At 34.8% G+C, this 25,611-nt stretch overlaps 1 protein-coding gene across 2 annotated transcripts; it reads right to left on the reverse strand.

The window, feature by feature from the left end:
• Positions 1–233: 233 nt before the first annotated feature.
• cdhr5b (cadherin-related family member 5b) lies at positions 234–14,284 on the reverse strand. Of its 2 annotated transcripts, XM_051099120.1 has the most exons (15): positions 14,072–14,284; positions 13,328–13,512; positions 12,951–13,013; positions 12,709–12,798; positions 12,511–12,597; positions 12,179–12,280; positions 11,918–12,100; positions 11,620–11,710; positions 11,435–11,532; positions 11,011–11,217; positions 7,747–7,860; positions 7,584–7,650; positions 7,121–7,279; positions 3,886–4,067; positions 234–1,218 (listed from the first exon to the last, which is right to left on the reverse strand). In XM_051099120.1, exons 1-15 carry the CDS (start codon positions 14,151–14,153, stop codon positions 769–771), a joined length of 2,160 nt encoding a protein of 719 aa, XP_050955077.1. In that variant the 5' UTR covers positions 14,154–14,284; the 3' UTR covers positions 234–768. The 2 variants fall into 2 exon arrangements, with proteins under 2 accessions (XP_050955077.1, XP_050955078.1); XM_051099121.1 differs by lacking the exon at positions 7,121–7,279.
• Positions 14,285–25,611: the final 11,327 nt, after the last annotated feature.

The raw sequence follows: 25,611 nt of genomic DNA on the forward strand, positions 1-25,611 counted from the left end.
TTTATGATTGTGCATGATTATGTAAAAGGGCAGCAGTCCACTGTGAATGCACAAATAAACATTTATGTCACAAGGTTGTTATAGCAACTGTCTTATTATACAAGTCAAAAAAATTACAGTGATAAAGTGCTTTCTCTCAATACGCGGTCAACAAGTGCTAGAAAAAAATACAAAAAACTGGCGAAAACTCATTATTTACAATTCTGTTTGGAGACAGAATAAATGACAACAGGTATAATTAACTGCTGTTTATTCTGTTTTTTTCTCTCATGTTTTACAGTGAATTAATTTCAAAAAAAAAAACCTGACATTAAATAATTAACATAGTAAAAAAAATATTTTCATTTACTATTAATAAAAGTATTTTTGTACACAGCACAGTCAATGTGAAACCCAGTTCACAGCCCATATTACTTCAATAATTTAATGTATTTCTGAGTGATACTGAAAAAGTTTGATTTTTATTAATTTATTTTTTTCTTTACAATATTACAATTAAAAATCCAAAACATATATTTAGAAAGCAAGGTAGAAACTGAAAATTATATTCATTTTGTGCACCATATTTACACAAAATGTGTAAATATTTACAGACTTGTTAACAAAAAGGAATATGAAAGACTAGGAATATGTAGACTTAAGAACAGAGAAATTAACTAACTTATAATGAATCTTTTAAAATTCCTACTGTACTAAAGTGTCAAACATTTGAGTTAAACTCAAGTCCTTGTGTTTTGCAGTTGCTGCATTGGAGAACCAATCTGAGGTCTACAAATCTGACGTTTTCCCTTCCTCGTCATCCGAATCCATATCAGTTCTTAGGTTGTCCTCATCCTCAGTGTCATCATCTTCCTCGTGGTCTTCATCCGCTTCGCCAGCGTTGGGAATGATGACCACATCCTCTTTGGTGTTGGGATCGATATCTTCTTTAAACCAAACCGCTTTGTATCCCTCCTCATTGCGCCGTTCTTTGGTCAGGATGGGTTTGACTTCCTTTTCGCCGTCGGTGGTTTCTGAACCAGCCAGGCTGCTGGAGTCGGGTGGAGTGCTGCTGGTGGTTTGGAGAGTGACGCTGGTAATCGCCTTCTCCTGCGGCTTCAGCCCAGACTCCAGTTTGTTCTCCAGGTCTGCAGCTAAGCTGTTCACACTTCCAGAATCACCATCGTGCTGGAAACCCTCATTGCTGTACTGCACACCCTCTTTAGAGCCTCCATCAAGCTGTAAAAAAATAAATGCTCTCATAAAAAAATGCTCTCATAAATATTCCCTAGATATAGGAAGTATTAACATTAATGTAATATTTTATCTGAAGTAATAGTTTTATAAACACTGAATGGGACCAATTATGTGTGAATTTAATTTAATATGAATTTACATGAGAATGACGTTACAAACTATTCAATTCAGTCCAAACAAAATGCAAGAATGGTTTATAAAAATCGGAATTAACATGAACTATTCAATTCAGTCTAAAAATGTAGGCATTGCTCTATGAATGATTTTAATTTAGTTTGGCGATTAATGTGAAAAAGTTTTTATGGACTATTCAATTCAATCCAAAAATGTAGGCATGACTTTACGAATGATTTAATTCAGTTTGACAATTAACATTAAAAAGTGTTAAACTATTCAATTCAATCCAATAATTCAATCCATAGCTTTGTGAACTATTTATTTCAGTGTGACAATTACGTGAAAAAGTTTCTATGAGCTATTAAATTCAGTCCAAAAATGTAGGCATGGCTTACGAACAATTTAATTCAGTTTCCTACTACTTGTTCAATCTAAAAATGTAGGTATAGCTTTATGAACGATTTAATTCAGTGTGACGATTAACATAAAAAAGGTTTCCATCAAACTATTTAATTTAGTGCAAAAACGTAGGCCTGGCTTAACAATTGATGTAATTCAGTGTGACAATTAACGTGAAAAAGTTTCTACAAACTATTTATTCAATCTAAAAATGTAGACATAGCTGTACAAACGATTTAATTCAGTGTGACGATTAACGTGAAACAGTTTCTACGAATTATTCAATTAAATAAAAAAGGCAGGCACTGCTTTAGGAATTATTTAATTCTGCGTGACAAATAACGTGAAATAAGTTTCCTACAAACTATTAAATTCTATCCAAAGGCATAGCTTTAGGAATGATTTAATTCAATGTGACAATTAACATAAAAAGTGTCAAACTATTCTATTCAGTCAAATAATTTAGGCATAGCTTTGTGAACTATTTATTTCAGTGTGACAAATAATGTGAAAAAGTTTCTATGAGCTATTAAATTCAGTCCAAAAATCTAGGCATGTCTTCTACGAACGATTTAATTCAGAAGTTTCCTACTAACTATTTATTCAATCTACACTGTGTGCATAATTATTAGGCATGTTGATAATCTGGTCGTATTTTTTTACCAAGCACATTTTACCAATTCCAAACCACAACAATCTTAATAACTACTATTAATTTTGTATTTAATCATTTGTAAGTGATATATAACTGTCCGTGAAGGCTGGAAGTGAAAAACTCCTTATATTTAGGTGTGCATAATTATTAGGCATGTTTTCTTTTACAGATAAAATGAGCCAAAAAAGATATTTAACCCAGACTGAAAAGTCCAAATTATTAAATGCCCATGAGAAGAATGCAGCACTAATGCATTACAAGAATTTGGTGTGGCACCATCAGGAACCGTTTAGTCTCCAGCGCCACCATTTTCCAGAACTGCAACCTACCTGGAGTCTTCAGAAGTACAACGCGTCAGGTTCTCAGAGACTTTGCTTGGTAAAAAATCCTAAAAAATGCCCCTGACTTAATAAGAATAACAAGCTGACGTGTTGTGAAATACATGAAGACAGTTTTTTTTGTTTTTGTTTTTTTTTTTTCACATTGCACTTCTGAAGACTCCAGGTAGGTTGCAGTTCTGGAAAATGGTGGCGCTGGAGACTAAACGGTTCCTGATGGTGTCACACCTAATTCTTCACCTTAATTCCTAATTCTTTTGCAGTTAACATGCATCTTTTCTTCTCCACCTGTTTTTCTGACCATGCAGACTCAACAAGCATTTCGCTGTCCAATGGTCAAGCCTTAACGTTGCAAATTCTTGTAATGCATTAGTATTGCATTCTTCTCGTGGGCATTTAATAATTTGGACTTTTCAGTCTGGGTTAAATATCTTTTTTGGCTCATTTTATCTGTAAAAGAAAACATGCCTAATAATTATGCACACCTGAATTTCTGAGTTTTTCACTTCCAGCCTTCACGGACAGTTATATATCACTTACAAATGATTAAATACAAAATTAATAGTAGTTATTAAGACTGTTGTGGTTTGGAATTGGTAAAATGTGCTTGGTAAAAAAAATATGACCAGATTATCAACATGCCTAATAATTATGCACACAGTGTAATAATGTAGGCATAGCTTTATGAACGATTCAATTCAGTGTGACGATTAATGTGAAAAAGTTTCTACAAACTATTTAATTCAATCCAAAAAGGTAGGGATTGCTTTACACGTTATTTAATTTGGCGTGACGATTTACATGAAAAAGTTGCCTACGAACTATTCAATTCAGTCTTAAAATGTAGGCATAGCTTTATGAATGATGTAATTCAGTGTGACAATTAACGTGATACAGTTTCTATGAACACAAGTATGGTTTTATAAACAAATAATTTTTTTTTTAAATTTGGAATAACAATTTACGGGAGAGCGCTTTTACGAACTATTTAATTAAATCCAAAACGTAACGTGAACAGTTCATAAACTGTTCAGTTCAATCTGAAATGTAACACAAGAATACTTTTACTTTGAACATTCCTAACATTAAATTTTATTTGTTTGATGTTCAAAGAGAACAGTTTTCTGCATGGAAACTCACTTTGCTACGGAAGACTCCAGCCTCCGAAATCTTCTTCCAGTCGGTGTTATGGTCCTTGATGCGGTGCATCAATAGTGCAATGCAAACCAAGCAGATAACGATAACCACGGCCAAAGAGCCCCCTAAAGCCGCCATATGGGCTGAACTGAACTCACCTGAACCTGCGTTCACCTGCTGTCCCCCTGTTGCACACAAGAGGAAAAAAAAAAAAACATGTTTTGGGATACTTACGGTAAACGTTATACGGGTTTACTAGATCGATACAAACAAACTGCTGTCATTTTACTGGAATTTTACAATTGCAGTCATTTGAATTACATGCTTAATGTGTTTTCACAAATACAGGTGCATCTCAATAAATTAGAATGTCATGGAAAAGTTCATTTATTTCAGTAATTCAGCTCAAATTGTGAAACTCGTCTATTAAATAAATTGAGTGCACACAGACTGAAGTAGTTTGGTTCTTTAAATTGTCATGATTTTGGCTCACATTTAACAAAAACCCACCAATCTCAACAAATTTGAATATGGTGACATGCCAATCAGCTAATCAACTCAAAAGACCTGCAAAGGTTTCCTGAGCCTTTAAAATGGTCTCTCAGTTTGGTTCACTAGGCTACACAATCACGGGGAAGACTGCTGATCTGACAGAAGGCAATAATTGACACCCTTCACAAGGAGGGTAAGCCACAAACATTCATTGCCAAAGGCGCCTGCTGTTCACAGAGTGCTGTATCCAAGCATGTTAACGGAAAGTTAAGTGGAAGGAAAAAGTGTGGAAGAAAAAGACGCACAACCAACTGAGAGAACCGCAGCCTTAAGAGGCTTGTCAAGCAAAATGGATTCAAGAATTTCGGTGAACTTCACAAGGAAGGGACTGAGGCTGGGGTCAAGGCATCAAGAGCCACCACACACAGACGTGTCAAGGAATTTGGCAACAGTTGTCGTATTCCTCTTGTTAAGCCACTCCTGAACCACAGACAACGTCAGAGGCGTCTTACCTGGGCTAAGGAGAAGAAGAAATGGACTGTTGTCCAGTGGTCCAAAGTCCTCTTTTTAGATGAGAGCAAGTTTTGTATTTCATTTGAAAACCAAGGTCCTAGAGTCTGAAGTTGCTTGAAGTCCAGTGTTAAGTTTCCACAGTCTGTGATGATTTGGGGTGCAATGTCATCTGCTGTTTTTTAAAAACCAAAGTCACTGCATCTGTTTACCAAGAAATTTTAGAGCACTTCATGTTTCCTTCTGCTGACCAGCTTTTTAAAGATGCTGATTTCATTTTCCAGCAGGATTTGGCCCCTGCCCACACTGCCAAAAGCACCAAAAGTTGGTTAAATGACCATGGTGTTGGTGTGCTTGACTGGCCAGCAAACTCACCGGACCTGAACCCAATAGAGAATCTATGGGGTATTGTCAAGAGGAAAATGAGAAACAAGAGACCAAAACATGCAGAGGAGCTGAAGGCTACTGTCAAAGAAACCTGGGCTTCCATATCACCTCAGCAGTGCCACAGGCTGATCACCTCCATGTCACGCCAAATTGAGGCAGTAATTAAAGCAAAAGGAGCCCCTACCTATTACTATTATTGAGTACATATAGAGTAAATGAACATACTTTCTAGAAGGCCAACCATTCACTAAAAATGTTTTTTTATTGGTCTTATGAAATATATTGGTAGGTTTTTGTTAAATGGGAGACAAAATCATCACAATTAAAAAAACCAAAGACTTAAATTACTTCAGTCTGTGTGCACTGAATTTATTTAATACACAAGTTTCACAATTTGAGTTGAATAACTGAAATAAATTAATTTTTGTAGGCCAAAGTCCAGAAAAACAACTTAGCATTGTAGCACTTTTGGTTCCAACATCCCAAAGTCAATGTTTTTTTTTTTGTTTGTTTTTTTTAATGTTTTTTGGTTCAGTGCCAATGTGCTATTTACGTTTCTTCTTCTTCTTCCTCTTTGAGACAAAATTTAGTCAGTATCTCGTTCTATAGCTTTCAAGCTAGAACCACCAAACTATACATGATTAGCAACATGTTAGAGACATGTTAAATCATGTTAAAAATGTGCTAAATCATGCAAGCAACATAGTCATGCTAAAATTATGTCAGCAACTTGCTTATCATGTTTAAAACAGGCTAATCATGCTAGAAACATGTAAAATCATGTTAGCAAAGTGTTTAATCACACAAGAAAAAACTTGCTAGCAACTTGGAAACATGATTAGCAACATGCTAGCAACACGTTAATCATGCTAGAAACATGCTAACAAAATGATAATAATGCTAAAACATACTAGCAACATGTTAATCATGTTATAAACATGGTAGCAACATGCAAATCACTCTGGAAACATGATTAGCAACATGTTAGATGTTTTAGACATGTTAAATCATGTAAAAAATGTGCTAAATCATGCTAGCAACATGTTAATCATGCTAGAAACATGCTGAAAACATGCTAGTGACATGCTTATCATGCTGGAAACATGATTAGCAACATGCTAACAAAATGTTAATCATGCTAAGAACATACTAATCATACTAAAAACATGCAACATACTAGTCATGCTAAAAATATGTTAATCATGCAAAAATTATGCCAGCAACATGCTAATCATGTTAGAAACACATAAAATCATGTTAGCAATGTGTTAAATCATGCTAGTAACATGCTATCAACATCTAATCTAAGCTTTTCCACCTGCTTCAAACTTTCAGACAAGGCTTTTTCAAGCCAACTTCAAAGTTTGTTCACAAACTTTACTCCTCTAGTTGTGTTTATATTCGCAGTCTTCCAAACTATTCTAATGATTTTTTACATTTTAATTAAAGATTGAAAGTTGGCAGAAGCTTTATAGTGGTGACACTGAAATCATGCAATTGTGGTGTAGGTTTTTACTTCTGATAACTGTATTTAAGCTCATAGATTTTAGATTTGATTATAAAATAATATTTTATTTTCTGCAATAATCCAAAAGCTAATGGAAAAATCCTCTTGAGATTTTGTTAAGTGAACCAGGATGATGCTAATGTCGTCACTGCAGCCCTTTTTATAGCTAGTATCCAAAAGTATCCAAAAGCAAATTAGTATAGTGAATTCCATGTGATTAGCATAATGCTAGATTCATGAATATTATATAGTGTGCTGTGATGGTATGCCAGTTCAAAAAACTGCATGCAACACAGCACACCAGATGATTTTGCATGTCTAGTTAGCTTAGCATAAGTGTACCTGTAGTTGTGACAGAATCTGGGGGCAACATGGTGGTGGTGGTGGCCGTGGCGGTTTCAGTGGTGCCTGTTGGCTTTGTTTTAGTGGTGCTAACTGGTGTTTCTGTTGTTTTAATGGAAGAAGTCATGGTAGTTGTGGCAGGAGTGGTAGTGGGAACCCCTGAAGAAAAAAATGGTGTCACCAGTGCCGTTGACTGATTCAAATGAATAATTTGAAATTCAATTTATGGACTAAAACAATCACATTGTACTATTTATGTGGCTTCAATGGCTTAAAATGAAAATGGACTGATCTGAAACTTAGATCGCCAAAAGCTCACACTGTTGGCTGAAAGCCATGATGTCCAGAAAGCACCATCATTAGCCCACACCCTGTTAGCCACTTAATGATTGTCCCTGTTTGGATTGTATCGTGTCATTTTCAGGTGGTGTCTTGATAGCATGCAGTATTGGTCTGGTCTTACCTGGTGTGACCTCAATTGCTAGAGTTGCGGTGCTTGATTCATCGTTGGTTGTGTCAACCACCCTCATCTGAGTCACATTGGATAATACGGTCATAAATTGTCCAATTACATACTAACAACAAGCAAAGTGCATGAAACATTCCATGAAATATTAAGTTCTTACTTCTAAATTTAGAGTGCCTGGAGAAACCTCCTTCGCCATTAGTATGAAACCCTCTGAAGTAATTGAGAAGTCGGAGCCGTCTACAACCTCAAATCTAAGGTTAGGATTATACCCCTACAAAGAAAGAAATCCAGCACTTAACACCAGAAATAGTACAATAATAGACATCATAAATAAAACCTGAGTAGCAAACTTTTGTGCAAACCATTAAAAAACAATTCTAATGGAACTTATAACATTGAATTGAATGCAATGATTTAGTTAGTGATTTTATGATTCATTTAATTCCATGTGACCATTTACATAATAATGTTTTTATGATCAACTTAATCAAATCTTACAATGCTTAATAATGACTATGTAAACATTAAATTGAATGTGAAAACTGATCTAAAAATGATTATATGAACATTAAATTGAATGCTACAGTTCCTTAAATTAGTATCATTAAGATTCAATTAATTAAAAAAAATAATAATTTAAAAATTTCTGTAATGGTTTTATAAAAAAAAAAAATGAATATAATGCAACAGTTACTTAAAATAGTTTCATTAAGATTAAATTTTTTTATAAAAAATATTTATTTTTAAGAAATAATTCAGTTTATGTTTAAAGTATGTAAGAGTTTAAATAAGTTCTACATTTCTTCACATTGAAATCAGTTCAACAAATTTACCCTAGAATGTCTTTAGGAATTATTAAATTAAATTACTTTATAAATTAGAATTTTTGTAAAAAATAATTTCCGGATTGACTGACACAGAAATCCTGTTCTGTGTTTTCTGTGTTCCTTACAGATTAGAATTTACATAAAAAATATTTTATATGCAACTAAACATGATGATTTCTATAAAAATGTGCAACAGATTTACTCTAGAACGTTTTTAGGAATGTTTAAATTAATTTTTGCAAATTATTCAATGGCACAATTTCTATAAGAATGGTTTTACAAACAAATCAATTCAATGCAACTGAAGGAAAAATGAATTGAAATATTCATAAAAACAAATGCAAAATTTAATGTAAAAATGAGTTCTGATTAATTTACGCTAATTTGCACTAATCCTGCTGTTTTCTCTACACTCTTAGATAAATTAAACGTGATGACTTCTATAAGAATGGTTTCACAAACAAATCAATTTAATGCAACAGTTTATGCAAGAATAAACTGAAATGTTCATAAAACTAATGCAAGCCTTTATGTAAAAATGATTTCCAGAGTGACTGACACAAATTTTCATTAATCCTGTTCTGTGTTTTCTACGTTCTTTACAGATTAGAATTTACGTAGTAATTATTTTACGCTGAATTGAATGTGATGATTTCTATAAGACTGGTTTTACAAACAAATCAATTCAGTGCAACAGTTCAAGCACGAATGAATTGAAATATTCATAAAACTAATGCAAAAGTTAATGTAAAAATTATTTCTGAATAATTTACACTAATTTGAACTAATCAGCCTGTTTTCTCTACATCCTTTACAGATTAGAATTTACGCAAAATTATTTGACACTGAATTGAGCTTGATGATTTCTATAAAAATGGTTTTACAAACAAATCAATTCAATGCAACAGTTTATGGAAGAATAAATTTAAATGTCCATAAAACCAATAGAAATGTTTATGTAAAAATGATTCCCAGATTGACTGACACAAATTTTCACTAATCTGGTTCTGTTTTCTATGTTCCTTACAGATTAGAATTTACATAAAATTTATTTTACGTTGAACTGAGCGTGATGATTTCTATAAGAATAGTTTTATAAACAAATCAATTCAATGCAACAGTTTATGCAAGAATTAACTGAAATGTCCATAAAACCAATGCAAAAGTGTCTTTAAAAATGATTTAGGATTGATTTATACTAATTTTCACTAATCCTGTTCAATGTGTTTTCTATGTTATTTAAAGATTTGAATTTAGGTAAAAATGATTTTACATTGAATTGAATGTGATGATTTCTATAAGAATAGTTTTACAAACAAAGCAATTCAGTGCAACAGTTAATGCAAGAATCAATTGAAATGTTCATAAAACCAATGTAAACGTTTATATAAAAATGATTTCCAGACTGACTGACACAAAATTTCACTAATCCTGTTCTGTTTTCTATGTTCCTTACAGATTAGAATTTATGTAACAAAATTATTTTACGTTAAACTGAACATGATGATTTCTATAAGAATGGTTGATAAACAAATCGATTCAATGCAACAGTTTATGCAAGAATGAACTGAAATGTTTATAAAACCAATGCAAAAGTTAATGTAAAAATGATTTACGATGGACGTAAGCTCATTTTCACTGATTCTTGTTCTTGTGTTTTCTACGTTCTTTACAGATTAGAATTTACGTAAAAATTATTTTACGTCGAATTGAACGTGATAATTTCTTTTATAAGAATGGTTTTACAAACAAATCTATTCAATGCAACAGTTTATGCAAGAATGTATTGAAATGTCCATAAAACCATTGCAAAAGTTTATGTAAAAATGTTTTCCGTCTGATTTACGCTATTGTTTTCTAACCCTGTTCTGTTTTGTTTACAGATTACAATTTATGTAAAAATTATTTCATGCTGAATTGAAAGTGACTATTTCTATGAGAATGGTTTTAAAAACCAATCAATTCAGTGCAACAGTTTATGCAAGAATGAATTGAAATGTCCATAAAACCAATACAAAAAATTATGATAAAATTGTTTTACGATTGATTTATGCTATTTTGAACTAATCCTGCTCTGTGTGTTTTCTACATTCTTTACATATTAGAATTTACATAGAAATTATTTTACGCTGAATTGAATATGATGATTTCTATAAGAATGGTTTTACAAACAAATCAATTAAATGCAACAGTTTATGCAAGAATGAATTGAAATGTCCATAAAACTTTGCAAAAGTTTATGTAAAAACATTTTCTGTTTGATTTACACTAATTTTTACTAATCCTGTTCCGTTTTCTATGTTGTTTACAGATCAGAATTTATGTAAAAAATATTTTACGCTGAACTGAACATGAGGATTTCTATGAGAATGGTTTTAAAAACCAATCAATTCAATAAAACAGTTTATGTAAGAATGAATTGAAATGTCCATAAAACCAGTGCAAAAGTTTAAGTAAAAATTATTTCCGATTGATTTATGCTAATTTATACCAATCCTGTTAAGTGTATTTTCTATGTTTTTTCCTAGATTAATTCCCGCTCTTAAATGGAACATGTGCACAGACCAGAATGCTGTTTGTCCCTGAGTTCTTACATCAGAAAAGTCTTTGTCTGTAGCCTTTACTCTGAGGGGTTTGGTGGACGTTTTGCTCTCCAGCACCATGCTGTCCACACCCGCATCCTCTGAGATAAAGCCTTTATAACTGGGCTTCTCAAAAGTCGGAGGGAAATTGCTAGATTCCACCACCTTCAGGATGACTGTAGTGGTGGCAAACTGATCAGGGTTATTCATCTGATATGCCTAAAGAGACAGAAGGGAAATGTGGTTCAGGAAGGAACTACACTCTAAAAAACAATGGCTCCAGAAGGGTTCCATTTTTGGTTCCCCAAAGAACCTTTCTGTTCCTAAAAGAACCATTTTTTCTTAGAGTAAAGAAACCATCAATGACATTAAGAATGTGTACAGAATACTGTGACTACAAAATAAAGGTTTTCATGCATTTTTTTTCCTCTCTTACCATGACTGTAAGGACAAACGGTCCTGCTAGAGTTACTGGGTTTGGCACTGTGATGCTCCCGGTGACAGTATTGAGGACAAATATACCATCCTGATTTCCTAAACATGTAAAATGTAGTAATTAAAACCTGTCGGGTCTTTCCAAAATTCTTTATATCAGTCAACGACGAAAATAAAATAACTCGCCTGTAAGAAATTCATAACGAATGGGCTCATTCCTGCCTTTGTCACCATCAATGGCGTAGAGTGGACCTGGCTTCAAGACCAAAGGATCTGTCTGTTGTGTACAACAACATTCAAATACTCATTTGACGTTGTAACTCCAGATCTATCCACAACTTTGGCTAATGCACGCTGCCTCAACAAACTCATCCAACAAGATCCATTAGCCAACTTTATACTGTGTAAAATGCTATAAAACTTTTTAACTGGTTTAACTCAATGTCAAACCTCTATATGCAAGTGATTTGGACAGAAAACCCACCGATGCCTCATTCAAGTTGACAGTCCCTTCATAACCAGAGTTCACGCATACTTTGCTTGTGCCAAAGTCATGTTCTGTACAGGGCTGGAACCACGGCGGACGATTGTCAATGTCTATGATATTGACTACAACTGTGGTTGTAGCAGTGTAGGAGGCTTCAGCTATAGATGCAAGCGGTGTGTCCTGAAAAGTCATCAAATGAAAGATGTTTGTACAAAAAGAAGCATCTTTGGAGATTAAACCTGGGTCAACTGAACTTACCTGCGCATATAGCGTCACTGTGACTTGTTTAATTTTGTCATAATCCAGATGTTCTCTCACCAGAATGTTGGGATTGAAATTGGACTCCAGGCCAAATTCTCCCTGAGAGAGAACAAAGGCGTAGTAAATGGCATTCTTTTTAGAATTCCTATAATAATTTGGAACAAACACTCAAGGGGAATTCTCTTTTAGAATTCCAAAAAGAAGACACTTCAGAACATAGTTTCCAACAGGACAGCTGTGATTACCAAGAAATGCAATGTATACAAACCCTATACACATTCTTTGGGATTTTTATTGTCTGAGGTCTTGTAATAGGGACACGACTGTACCTCAGGATCCATTCGGTAGTAAAGTCTATCACTTTTATCAGGATCGGTTGCTGTGATTAGGCCAACACTGGTACCCACTTTTGACAGCTACAAAAATCAGATTAGTAGTAATCAGACTTTGAAAATGGCAATGATAAAACAAATAAATGAACAGAATTAAAGTGTACAACATTAACAACATTAAAAGTTCATCGGTACCTCATCAACGTTTAGTGTGAATTGACTCTGACTGAATGCTGGTGGATTATCATTTACATCCTCAACGGCTATTTTCACATTCAGTTTGGTCTAAAAATACAAATATGACATGCAGAACATCAATAACCAACATAAAAATAAACATCAGAAATAAAAAAGTACAAATTGAATTAGTTGAATTGAATAAAACATTTACTTTTTTTTTTCATTTCAATTAAACAGCATTTAAATAGTTTACTCACAGAGGTAAAGCCAGTTTTTGTACACTCAATATTCACGTCATAAGGAGTGCTCGGGTCAAATGTCTAAGAAAAAATTACAAAAGATAAAAGGCGTGTCAATTTGTACACAAAGCATTTTAAATGGATCTGTACTAAATTGGTTGCTTTGAAATAAAATAGTCTCTCATTTACTTGAGCTAAAAATTTCATCTTTAAAACTACACCTTTACAATATTTTAACTAGAAAAATGAAGGGGTAGGGGTGTAAAAGTAATGATAAATAATTACGCTATAAAAGTATTTGTCATTTTACCAAGTATCAAACTTAAGAGTAAAATAAATTAAGAAATAAATACTTTATTTACCAGAATCTTTATAAGATAGTACACAGTACTAACCTCATAATCCAGCATAGTATCAGCAATAAGATCGTATCCATTGAGGCTAAAGAGACCCACTGGATTTTGACTAGTGATGGCAGCATTTACCCCATCCTGAGCGGTGAGTGTTGTAACTACGGCACCAGGAGCGTTGTTTTCCGAAATAAAAATTACCGGTATATTACCCGGAGTCGAGCAAAGATCTGTGTCATTCAGAGATAACCAGAATTATAATGTTTTCATGAATGGTGCTGGTTGACACTGAACAAATGTCAAAAATGCAAAAGAAACGAAATAAAATTCACTTGGTAGGATTTCTTCAAACAAGTAAGCCTATAAAACATTAATTAAAACATTATTTAAATTTAAATGTCATCATACAATTGCCTTGATGTTCATTGAACCATAACTATAACACTAGCAAGTGAGAATTTGCTATTGTTATAGTTATGGTTTAATGAACATCAAGGCAATTGTACCGAATCATAGCGAATGTTCAACGTAGATTTTACCATTTTTTTTTAACACCGCGATTTTTACAGTATAGATGTGTACAAACACAATTTGAAATATTAACACTTTAAAGAATAGCAACATTTCCAAAAGTGTCTTAATGTTTTGGAAGTCTATCATACATATTTTTCCACAGTATAACCTGTCATCTCTCATATCACTGGGGAAATTTCATGTTCTGAACTATTTCAGCCTACAAAAGAAAACATGATTATGTCACATTTTTATACACAAACTTTCAGCACTTACTTTGAGCTTCACTGTACCTGCTGAGTGCAAAAATACCCAGCAAAATGAAAACGGCGGCAGATCCTTTAGGCCTTAAATCCATTTTTCTTTTTAGATGATGGATCAATAAAGGAATATCGAAGATGAATCCCCTTTGTTAGGACTGAATCAAATTCCCATCAAGCCGTTGTGAGCGATAGCTGATGTGCGAAACAGACTTCAAGCTTAACCTTTGAGACGAACGCTTATCTCAGTTTTATTGGCTATAAAGAAGGGCACAGATGGACTTTTGCCTCATAGACATAAACCTAGCTAATTTACATGTCCATGTACATCTCATAAACCATCATCACAATGAAAAGCTATGTTTACAAAACAATATTTTTAGTTATGTGCATATGGTTAACATCAGTACTGTTTCCAAAATGTGAGGCTGACACATCCATTGTAGAACTTAAGTTAAAAGTATTAAGAATAGTACTGGAAAAATTACACAGTATTTGGTGACAAATAGAAATGTTGACGTTTGAAGATGTTTTAGCTACAATTTAGCAAAGCTAAAGTGCCAACATGGGAAATTGTCAACAGACAACATGAGGTAAGTTTCCCATTTCATCTTTAAATAAACTAAAACACGCACTAGAAGCAAATTCAGGTGAGTATTTATGACTTTATGACTGAAATAAACTAGTTAGAATAGCTAACACCATCACAAAAGAAGAAATGAATTCTTCGGTTTCCTTTTTTTTTATTGTTTACACATGCTGGTAGCTAGTCATAATGGGCGGAGGTTTCACTTACGGTAACGGTAAGCTAATCTTCAAGCTACCAATTGAAGCAATCTTATCTGGCTGTCATACTGTACTGTCATAAATATGTTGTTATATTATTGCGTATAACTGATGAAAGATGTGATAAAGACATTACCCCTAGACCTTAAAACCAAAGTTAGCATGACGAACATCGTAGCAAACACCTCGATACGCTGTACATATTTTGCATCCCTGGTGAAAAAACCAGCATATGCTGGTAGGTATGTTTTGATGCTGGAATGCTGGTTAGGTAGGTTTTGATGCTGGTTTATGCTGGTCCCTTGCTGGTTTTTGCTGGTCATGTTTCTGGTCAAGGACCAGCATGAACCAGCAAAGGACCAGCATAAACCAGTTTAGGACCAGCATAAACCAGCAAAGGACCAGCTTAAACCAGCATCAAAACATACCTACCAGCATATGCTGGTTTTTTCACCAGGGATGAAGAAACGTTTAAGGATATTGAACCCAATAAAAGTTTTTTCCTCACATATCGCTTTCAATAAAAAAGACTGTTAATACAATACTGTATAAGATTACAGACTGTATGTGGGTCAACTCTGCTATTCGGAAAATATGATCTTAAAGCTAGTCAGCGTCATGGTCATAAATAACGTCATTTGAACTTTACGGCTAAAGTTACTTAAGTATATTTAAAAAAGTTTATTTAATGGATTACATGAAGCAGAACTTAAACTGAATAAATTACACCAGCATGCTGAATCAATACAGTTAGGTTTCAGCAACATTATAATTAAATAATTCAATGGAATTTAATTGTATTTAAGGAAATATTCTGAAATACGTTTACAGTATATATAACTACTGGTTTCTAAACTTGAACTGAAGCAATCGGTTTCTTCATCTGTTCTTTAAGGCTGGACATTTTTGGTATTCCATGTCTTGGATTTTGTTTAATAAATGCTTAAATAAATGCTAAGCTTGACCAAAATCATTGTTCAAACAATGTGTATCTCCCTACCATGATTTAACAAAACTATAAATGTGAAAAGAACTAGTAGAGTGAAAACTGCAGCACATCCATTAGACCTTTAATCCATTTCATGTTAGATAATGAATCAATAAAAGCATATCAAAGACAAATCACTTTGTTCCGACTAAACCTGTTTTCCATCAAGCAGTTGTGAGCAATACCTAATGTGCAAATCAAGACTTCAAACTTAACTTAAAAACAGTTTGATTTCCAACGTTTGATGACATCCAAAAGCAGAAAGAATTAGTGTCTTCTGAATCAATATAATCTTATGCTATTTTTATACTACAAGTCTATAAAATCCACTTTGCTGACCGTGCCTTTTTATTGTGATCTCATATAGTGCGAATGGTCGTATGTGAATTATCTTGTGTCATGCACATTATAGTAGCTTAAAGGTTTAGTAGTACTATAAAGCTCTTATGAAGGTACATGAAGTTATTGTCTAGTGTTAAATGTATAAACCAACATGTGCCTTTGAGAAGCTGAAGGTGTGGTTTCATAAACAAGACAAGACGCTCTTCTCAAATCCAGAGTTTATTTTGCATCTGAGATGTTATTGACTGCAAATGAATCTGCAGTTTTATGAAACACATTTGGAGGAAAAAAAGTAATTGTTTATTCAAATATATATATATATATAAAAAATCTGTCTCAAACATGTTAAAACTGATTCAGACATTGCAAAGTTGTCTTCAAGTTTCTTGGACGTGAAGCCAGTCTTCACTGGTACACGTTTGGACACGAATACTGTCTCATCAGGAAAATCAATCTGTCTGTTTCTCCACCGACGCCACTGCGAACACACAGAGCATCAAATGTCATTCAAGCTAGAATATATAACTTGAGAGCCAAGTTTGTATATTTTTCAAATATACCAACGACAGAAAGATTTGTTCAGGATGAGCATAACAGGTTAGCGGAGGCTTTACCTTTTCTTGCTGCTTTCCATGCGTTTCAGGAAGGCGCAGATGGATGTGATTTTGGCTTTGGATTTGAGGAGTTCAGCATATCTGTTTGTGAACTCAATGTCGCCCAGTTGCCTCGTCTGAAGCCCGGATCTCCTGGAGATACAGGTCGAATTCGATGTCAAAGTGTTGATTCAAACGACTCAAATATATCAAACTATGTTGGTTTCTTCCAAAAAAAAGGCTCAAAAGATCTCATGTTAAATATTGATCAATTGATACAAGTAGATACTACAAGAAACTTGCTGAGAAGAACCAGTGTTGTCCACAAGAGGGCGGCCTAAGCTTAAATATACATAGATCTACACAGGATCACAAAAGTGATTTGTTTATTAACAATAAAAGTCTGAGACCCACCCTTCTCGGTTCTCAAAAAGCGTATCTGCATCATCCCTGGGAAACAACATCTTTCTAGGAGAAAAGATGTCCGTTGTTGAAATGCTGTCCTCATCTCCAAGATACCTGAGATGATAAAGGCAAAAACACAAATGAGTACATAAATCAACTGTTAAACTGGGGAAAATGTTTATTTGGTATTTGTGAATCAGGAAAAACAACATACGCTAAGAAAATTGAATCTCTTATCACTTCCAAACAGAACTGAAGAGAGTTTAAAGAGAAGATCTAATAAGATCTGACAGGCCTAAAACTACATGACTACTTTTCATTTCAGAAACAGCTCAGAAGATCAGTTTGAGGTTGAAGATTCAATTAATTTTTGAGGATGAACATGGCCTGACCTGCCCAGAACCGGAAGGCTGGTCGCGCACTGGATGAGAAATATCGCAAGGATAGACACTTGCATCAGACTTGTGAGAACAGACATTTCCACACCTTAAAAAGATTAAAATGAGAACTTTTAGTGGTGAAAGACTAACCATTTTTCCTAGCAATCAAATGTGTGACAGAACTCGTTCAGAAACTTCACTCACCCTCGGTTTGATGTTCTTGTAGTGCTCCTGCAGTCGTCCAGCGTTTCTCGTCTTGTTTTTATTCCCAGGCTTTTTGTACCTTCAAAATCATTGATCACTAAACGTCAACGTGATGTAATAAAGTCCCATCCTAAATGAGTTTTATTGGCCTGACTATTTGCTTATTCATTATCTATTTGCCAGCGGTCCTTACACTCGACGTGACGGCCTCACATGTGCACTCATGCTAATAAAGATAAATATGACTAACAATGTTGACATCCTTAATTGGTGGTAAACCGGTTGAGGGGGCCAAGGACTTGGTTTACTCACTTGTTTGAATTGTTGGGATTGCTAATAAATCAATGAGGAAGGAAAGATTGTGTGAGATTATGGGTGGACATACAAACACACACATGCTTTAACGCATGAATGACAGTAGTAAATATCATGATTATGGTTCCAATTGTCTGCTCAGTAACTATAAATGTCAGACACAGCATTTCTAACACACAACAGTGTGATTTTTCACCTAGCAGATGATAATACCGGACCCGGAAGGATCACAGTCATATCTAGAAACCAGAAAATCACAGACACCTAGCAACTACACAGAGCAACACATAAAAAACACGCTCTGAATACCCTAGCAACTGCATAGCAACACACTAAAAACACATAGAAACACACTAACACGACTCTGAACACCACTGCATAGCAACACAATAAATCACTGAAAAAAATAACAACCACATAACACTAAAAACACCCTAGCCACCGCACAGCAACACATATACAAAAAACACTCAAAAGACCCTAGTAACCACATAGCAACGCCCTAAAAACACCCAGAACACCGTGGCAACCATAAAACAAAATACAAAAACAGAACACCCTAGAAACCACAGAACAACACACTAAATCACTCAGAATGCCTCAGTAACTGCATAGCAACACACCAAAAACACCCAGAACCCCCAAGCAGCCACATAGAAACACACCAAATCACTCCAAACACCCTAAATAGCAACCCAGTAAAAACACTTAGAACCCTCTAGCAACATACTAAATCGCTGAGAACAACCTAGCAACCATGCAGCACAGTAAAAACACTCAAAAACCCCTAGTAACCACATAGAAACACACTAAATCACTCTGAATACCCCGGTAACTACATAGCAACGCAATAAAACACTCAGAGCCCCCTAGCAACAAACTAAGTCACTTAGAACACCCTGTACTGTTTTTAGTGTGTTGCTATGCGGTTACTACGGCCTTCTGAGTGTTTTTTGTAAATGTGTTGCTGTGCGGTGGCTAGGGTGTTTTTAGAGTTATGTGGTTATTTTTTTCAGTGATTTATTGTGTTGCTATGTGGTTGCTGGGGGTTCTGGGTGTTTTTAGTGTGTTGCTATGCAGTTACCAGGGTGTACAGAATCATTTCTATGTGGTTGCTATGATGTGGCTGGAGTGTTTTTAGTGTGTTACTGCATGGTTACTAGAGTTTTTTTTTTTTTTATGTATTGTTGTGTGGCTGCTGAGTGTTTTTAGTGTGTTGCTATGCAGTTACTATTGTATTCTGAGGGTGTTTTTATGTGTTGCTAGGTCTCTATGATTTTCTGGTTTCTAGATAGTGTACTGGCAACCATGCAACACAGTAAAAACACTCAGAACACCCTAGAAACCACAGACCAACACACTAAAAACCACATAGCAACGCATAGCAACACACGAAAAACACAAAGAAACACCCTGGCAACCACATAGAAATGCACTAAAAACACTCAGAACACCCTAGAATCCACAGACCAACACACTAAAAACCACATAGCAACGCATAGCAACGCATAGCAACACACGAAAAACACAAAGAAACAGCCTGGCAGCCACAGAGAAATGCACTAAAAACACTCAAAACACCCTAGTAACCAGACAGCAACACATTAAAAAAAACCCTGGTAACTGAATAGCAACACACTAAATCACTAAGAAAACCCTATCAAACACATATCACAGTAAAAACATCCAGAACACCTTTGAAACCATGAAGCAACACACTGAATCACTCGTTACACCCCACTAACAGCATAGCAACACACTAAAACACTCAGAACCCTTTAGCAACCACATAGCAACACAATAAATCACTCAGAACATCCTAACAACCACACAACACACTAAAATCAATCAGACTACCCTAGTAACAGTATAGCAACACACTAAAAACACCCAGAAGACCCTGGCAACCAAATAGCAACACACTAAATCACTCAGAACACCCCAAAACTGCATAGCAACACACCAAAAACATTCAGAACGCCCTAGCAACCACATAACAGTAAAAACACCCAGAACACCCAAGAAACCACAGAGCAACACACTAAATCACTCCAAACACTTTGGTAACTGCATAGCAACACACTAAAACACTCAGAACCCACTAGCAACCACATACAAACACAGTAAATCATTCCAAAAACCCTGGTAACTGCATAGCAACACACTAAAAACACTCAGAACCCCCAAGCAACCACATATAAACACACTAAATCATTCCGAAAACCCCGGTAAATGAACAGCAACACAATAAAAGACTCAGAACCCCCTAGCAACCACACTGCAACACACTAAATAACATTTAGAATGCCTTTAATAGCAATAGCAACACAATTAATCACTCAGAACCACATAACAGAGTAAAAACACTCAGAACAAGCTAGAAACCATGGAGCAACACACTAAATCACTCTAACTGCATAGCAACATGCTAAAAACATTCAGAGCCTCTTAACAACCACATAGAAACACACTAAATCATTCCAAACACCCTGATAAATGAATAGCAACACCCTAAAACAGTCAGGACCCCCTAGCAACTACATAGCAACAATAAATCACTCAACCAAATAATACAGTAAAAACACCCTAGCCACTGCTAGCGACACTTTAAGAAAACTCAGCAGACCCTAGTAACCACATAGCAACACAATAAAAACACCCAGAACACCCTGGCAACCACATAACAACACACAAAATCATTCATAACACCCCAGTAACTGCACAGCAACACACTATAAACACTCAGAACCCCTTAGCAACCACATAAAAACACACTAAATCACTCTAAACACTCTGGTAAATAAACAGCAACACACTATAAACACTCAAAACCCCCTAGCAACCACATAGCAGCACAATTAATCACTCAGGAAAACCTAACGACCACATAACACACTAAAAACACTGCAAAGCAACGCATTTAAAAAAAAAAACACTAAGAAGACCCTAGTAACCTCATAACAACACACTAAAAACACCCAGAACATCCTGGCAACCACATAGCAACACACTAAAAACACTCAGAACACCCTAGTAACCACACAGCAATACATAAAAAAAAAAAACTCTGAAGACCCTAGTTACTGCATAGCAACACACTAATAACACTCAGAACAGCCTGGCAACCACATAGTAACACACTAAATCACTCTGAACACCCCAGTAACTGCACAACAACTAAAACACTCAGAACCCCCTAATAACACACTAAATCACTCAGAACACCCTAGCAACCACATAACACAGTAAAAACACTCAGAACATCCTAGAAACCAGAACACCCCAGTGACTGCATAACAACTAGAAACACCCAGAACACCCTGACAACCACACAGAAACACAATAATACACACTAAAATCACAGAACAAGAGTACATAATCATTTTACTTTTTGAGTAAACTAACCCCAATTTTCCACATATTGATGTGAAATCTTATAGTCAGTCAATTAAGGATGTGCAGAGCTTCTAAATAATTAAGAATGAAGTGCACTTAAGACCCAAATGGGTTATTTCTCTGCATTTGACAAAAGCAACTCATTCCATTCATGAGTTTGAACTTCCCAGTGGGGTTCTGCGTAGTACACATCATCTGTCCTTCAGTAGTTTAGCCTAAAGATAAGGACAACAACAGAAGATTCAAATGACAAAGCTTGCATTTCTTTTTTATAGACCCGACTTTAACTGTAACTCACCAACAGTAGCGAATCACGGCCGTTTGCTTTCTTAATAATCATTTTTTAACTTAATTTGATGGCTTATTGGTTCAGTCTGTTTTTATGAGGAATTAATGAGCGCAAAAACTCTCTCAGTGGTTATTGAACACATTTGTTTCTGTTAAAAATGAGATGACGAAAAGCGGAGACAGCTTGCATGACCTCTTTTATAGATCTTTAGATATATTTTATAATAATACACAATTAGAGGAGATAAAGAGCACTTAGTGAAGCGGGGAAGACTGTGGTAATTAACACTGGCATGATTGAAATTGCCACGTATATCAGAGAGGGTCCAAATAACGCACGGGCTGATGACTGATCTGTGGTGAGCAGCATGAGAGATGGAAATGGAGATGGCAGCTAGAACAGACACATTTAGGGCCTGTGTGATGGATATTCTGGCACTTCAGAATGATTACAGAGTGCAATTTTGGGCTTTGTAAAATATGCACTTTACATTTCCAGCAACTGAGCTCAGTTCATTCTGATTAAATGGAGATTATGCTTAAGACTCCTTCTCAGGACCCAATTGCATGAACATCCACTGTGTCCTTAGTTCACCCAACAAAGAAAATTCTGTCATCATTTACTCACCCTCAAGTTGTATATTTTCCAGTTGTTGAACACAAAAGAAGATATTTTGAAGAATGAAGGTAACCAAAGAATGAAGGTAACCAAATACACTGTAAAAAAAAAAAAAAAAAAAAAAAAAAAAAAAACACACACACAAACTCAAATAAGTTTAGTCTACTTGAAATGTTAAGTTGTACTAAGTGACAACTTATATATTTGAGTTGACTTAACAAAAAAATTGGTTTGTAAAGGTCAATTTTTGCACGTTAAAAAATAAATACAACCTCACGTTGTGTCAATCACGTCTACACACTGCCTCCAAAACTTTCGCCCGTCACAGAAAAGTTCGGATCAGGTTCGATTTTCTGTTTTCACATTGTAAAAAACAATTTGTTGAGTCAACTTAAAATAATTTGTTACCCGGCTGCCTTAAAATGTTAAGTTCAGTCAACTCAAAAGAAGTTTTTTCAACTTGAAATGTTAAGTTATATTAAGTGACAACTTAGATATTTGAGTTGACTCAACTTAAAGTATTAAGGCAGCTGGGTTACTTACCCATCTGTTAAATTGAACAAACACAAATATCTAAGTTGTTAACATTTCAAATTGAGTAAACTTATTTGAGTTGACTGAACATAAAATTTTAAGGCAGCAGGGTAACAAATTATTTTAAGCTGGCTTAACAAATTGTTTTTTGTTTTTTACAGTGCACATTCTTAGCAAGCTTTTTGGTAGGACAGATGACAAATATGAAAACATGGAAAAAAACGCATACGAAAATTTCAGACTCAGTGTGCGAAGACCTTTAAATTTAAAAGCTGAGTAAGTTACCCAGCTGCCTTAAAATTTTAAGCTAAATCAACTGAAATATCTAAGTTATCACTAGTTGACTAAACTTTTTTTTTTGAGTTGACTGAACTTTAAATTTTAAGGCAGCCAGGTAACAAATTATTTTAAGTTGACTCAACAAATTGTTTTAACAGTGTAGTTGATGGTACACTGTAAAAAAAAATTACTGTGAATTTAACAGTAAAAATACTGTAAACATGCTACAGTAAAAACCTGTTAAATGGTTAAAAGACCGTAAAATTTACAGTGAATAACCGTAAACTGACATTCCCAGAATTCCCTGTGTTACATTTTTTTTTTATTTGATGTTTTTTTTGTTGAAATAAACCTTTCTTTTTATTTTTTTCTTAGCTGTTTTGCACATTAGGGTTCTGTGTTACATCTAATGCTGTTAAATTAATGTTTATGCATTATTTCAGTTTCATGTGTGTTACCATGATGGTGTTTAGTGTTTGTGTGAATGACACTGTGCACCTTCTATATGTTAATATTTAAAAGCTGTTTGTGATGAGCTTTGGTTCATCATTTTGACTTTCTCATCACCACCTGCTTTTGGTGGTTATCATTGTATTACAAAAAATCAAAACAGATTTCAGTACTTCAATAAGTTGGTACATTAACATTATATCAGTTAATTAAATTACGATACTTACCTGTAAATTTAAGTGAAAACCGTAAAACATAAAATGTTTACAGTTAAGATAATACATTAAAATAACATGGTAAGACTCAAAAATTTGCTAAAATTTACTGCTATTCTCTGCAGAATCTATGGAGGCCTGTTTCTGCCACTGAATACAAAATAAAAAAAGGTATTTGCGACTTTTTATCCAACACATTCTCACTCCCAACTCATCACATATTGACGTTTGGTCAGGACCCTTTGGCGTTACTTTTTGGCGCTCAAAGTACCCCTTTAGCATCACTTTTGGACGTGCAGGGTCCTCCACTGATTTCAGCTGTTTGCCTTAATTTAATGGTTTGCATGCATTTGTAAAAAATATAAATCATTTTATATAAATGTATACTTTCATTGAAGCACCTAAACCCACCCTTACCCTAAACTTACCCATTTCTGAACAATATAAAACATGTAACAGGCAAATATAAGTACAGTCACAGGTATTTATTGCAGAAACTGAACATAAACAATCAGCATAAAAGCATTACAAACGAGTCGTGTTGCATTCCGAGTCTTCTGAAGCCATACGATATCTTTTTGCGAAGAAGAGAGTAAAACATAAGGTTTTAATCTCTGAAAATGATCCTGCTTCGTTAACGCACTCACGTTCAAAAAGATACTCCTGAACATTAGCATGACGCAATCGGTCAGTAGTCACACAAGAGCCAATGGCATTTGACATCCAAGACTGATGTAACGCTTCTTCTGGCGGCATTTTTTTTATTTATTTACGCAGAAACAGACTGAGCTTTACGGCGGACGGGGACAGATCACATCCATTCCTCACAAATCAATCTTTTTCCTTGGAAGACTTGGAATATTAATACTTTTTGAATAAATTATGACAGTAGCTGTATCTGCCAGTTATATCTTGCGTTTTATTGACAAATAGTAGGTTTAGGGGCAGGGGTTGGGTGACGTGCTCGTAAATGTATAAATAATGAAATGTAAATAAAACTTGTGACTGTTTATGTTGAAAAATCACACCCCAACATATATGCAATAATTGCAATGTTATTACCCAATATATAATTTAATCATGGTGATAAAATTCCCAGTGCCTTTTGCATCAGCATTATGACGCCAAGGGTTTCTTGCATGTCAAAAAGTGACTAAGCCTCAATATGTGACCAGTTGGGAGTGAGAACAGGTTGTTTTATCTCACAATTCTTTTTTCTTGCAGTTTTGAGTTTACATCTTGCAAATTCTGACTTTTTTTTCTCAGAATTGCATTATACAAGCTCGAAATTGTGACTTTTTTTCTCAGGACTGTTATGTAAACGCCCAATTCCGAGTTATAAAGTTGACAAACTCGTAATTCTGACTTTTTTCTCAGAATTGCAAGTTTAAATCTCACAATTGTGACTTTTTTCTCATTGTAAGTTTATATCTCGCAATTCTGACTTTGTTCTGACACAATTCTGAACTCACAATTGACCCTTCGCAAACAGCTTGATCGACACTCGATCTGACCAATCATAACACCGAATTTGCCATTCTGTCCGGCAAACAAACTAGACAGGAAAGTAGATTAACTTTGGTGGACCTAAACTTGAAAAATGTTGTGAACTGATGTCTTTCCACAGTTGAAATAAAATGCGTTATTATATTTATTCTTGTTTTTTTTTTTCATGCTTTAAGTAAACAAGACGATCGGTTCACTGTCATTGATCTAATAAGGCAATACAGTGATCTGTCACGGCACACTAAAGAGCCACAAA

Source organism: Labeo rohita, chromosome 25 (genome assembly GCF_022985175.1).
Source record: "Labeo rohita strain BAU-BD-2019 chromosome 25, IGBB_LRoh.1.0, whole genome shotgun sequence".
Lineage (NCBI taxonomy): Eukaryota > Metazoa > Chordata > Actinopteri > Cypriniformes > Cyprinidae > Labeo > Labeo rohita.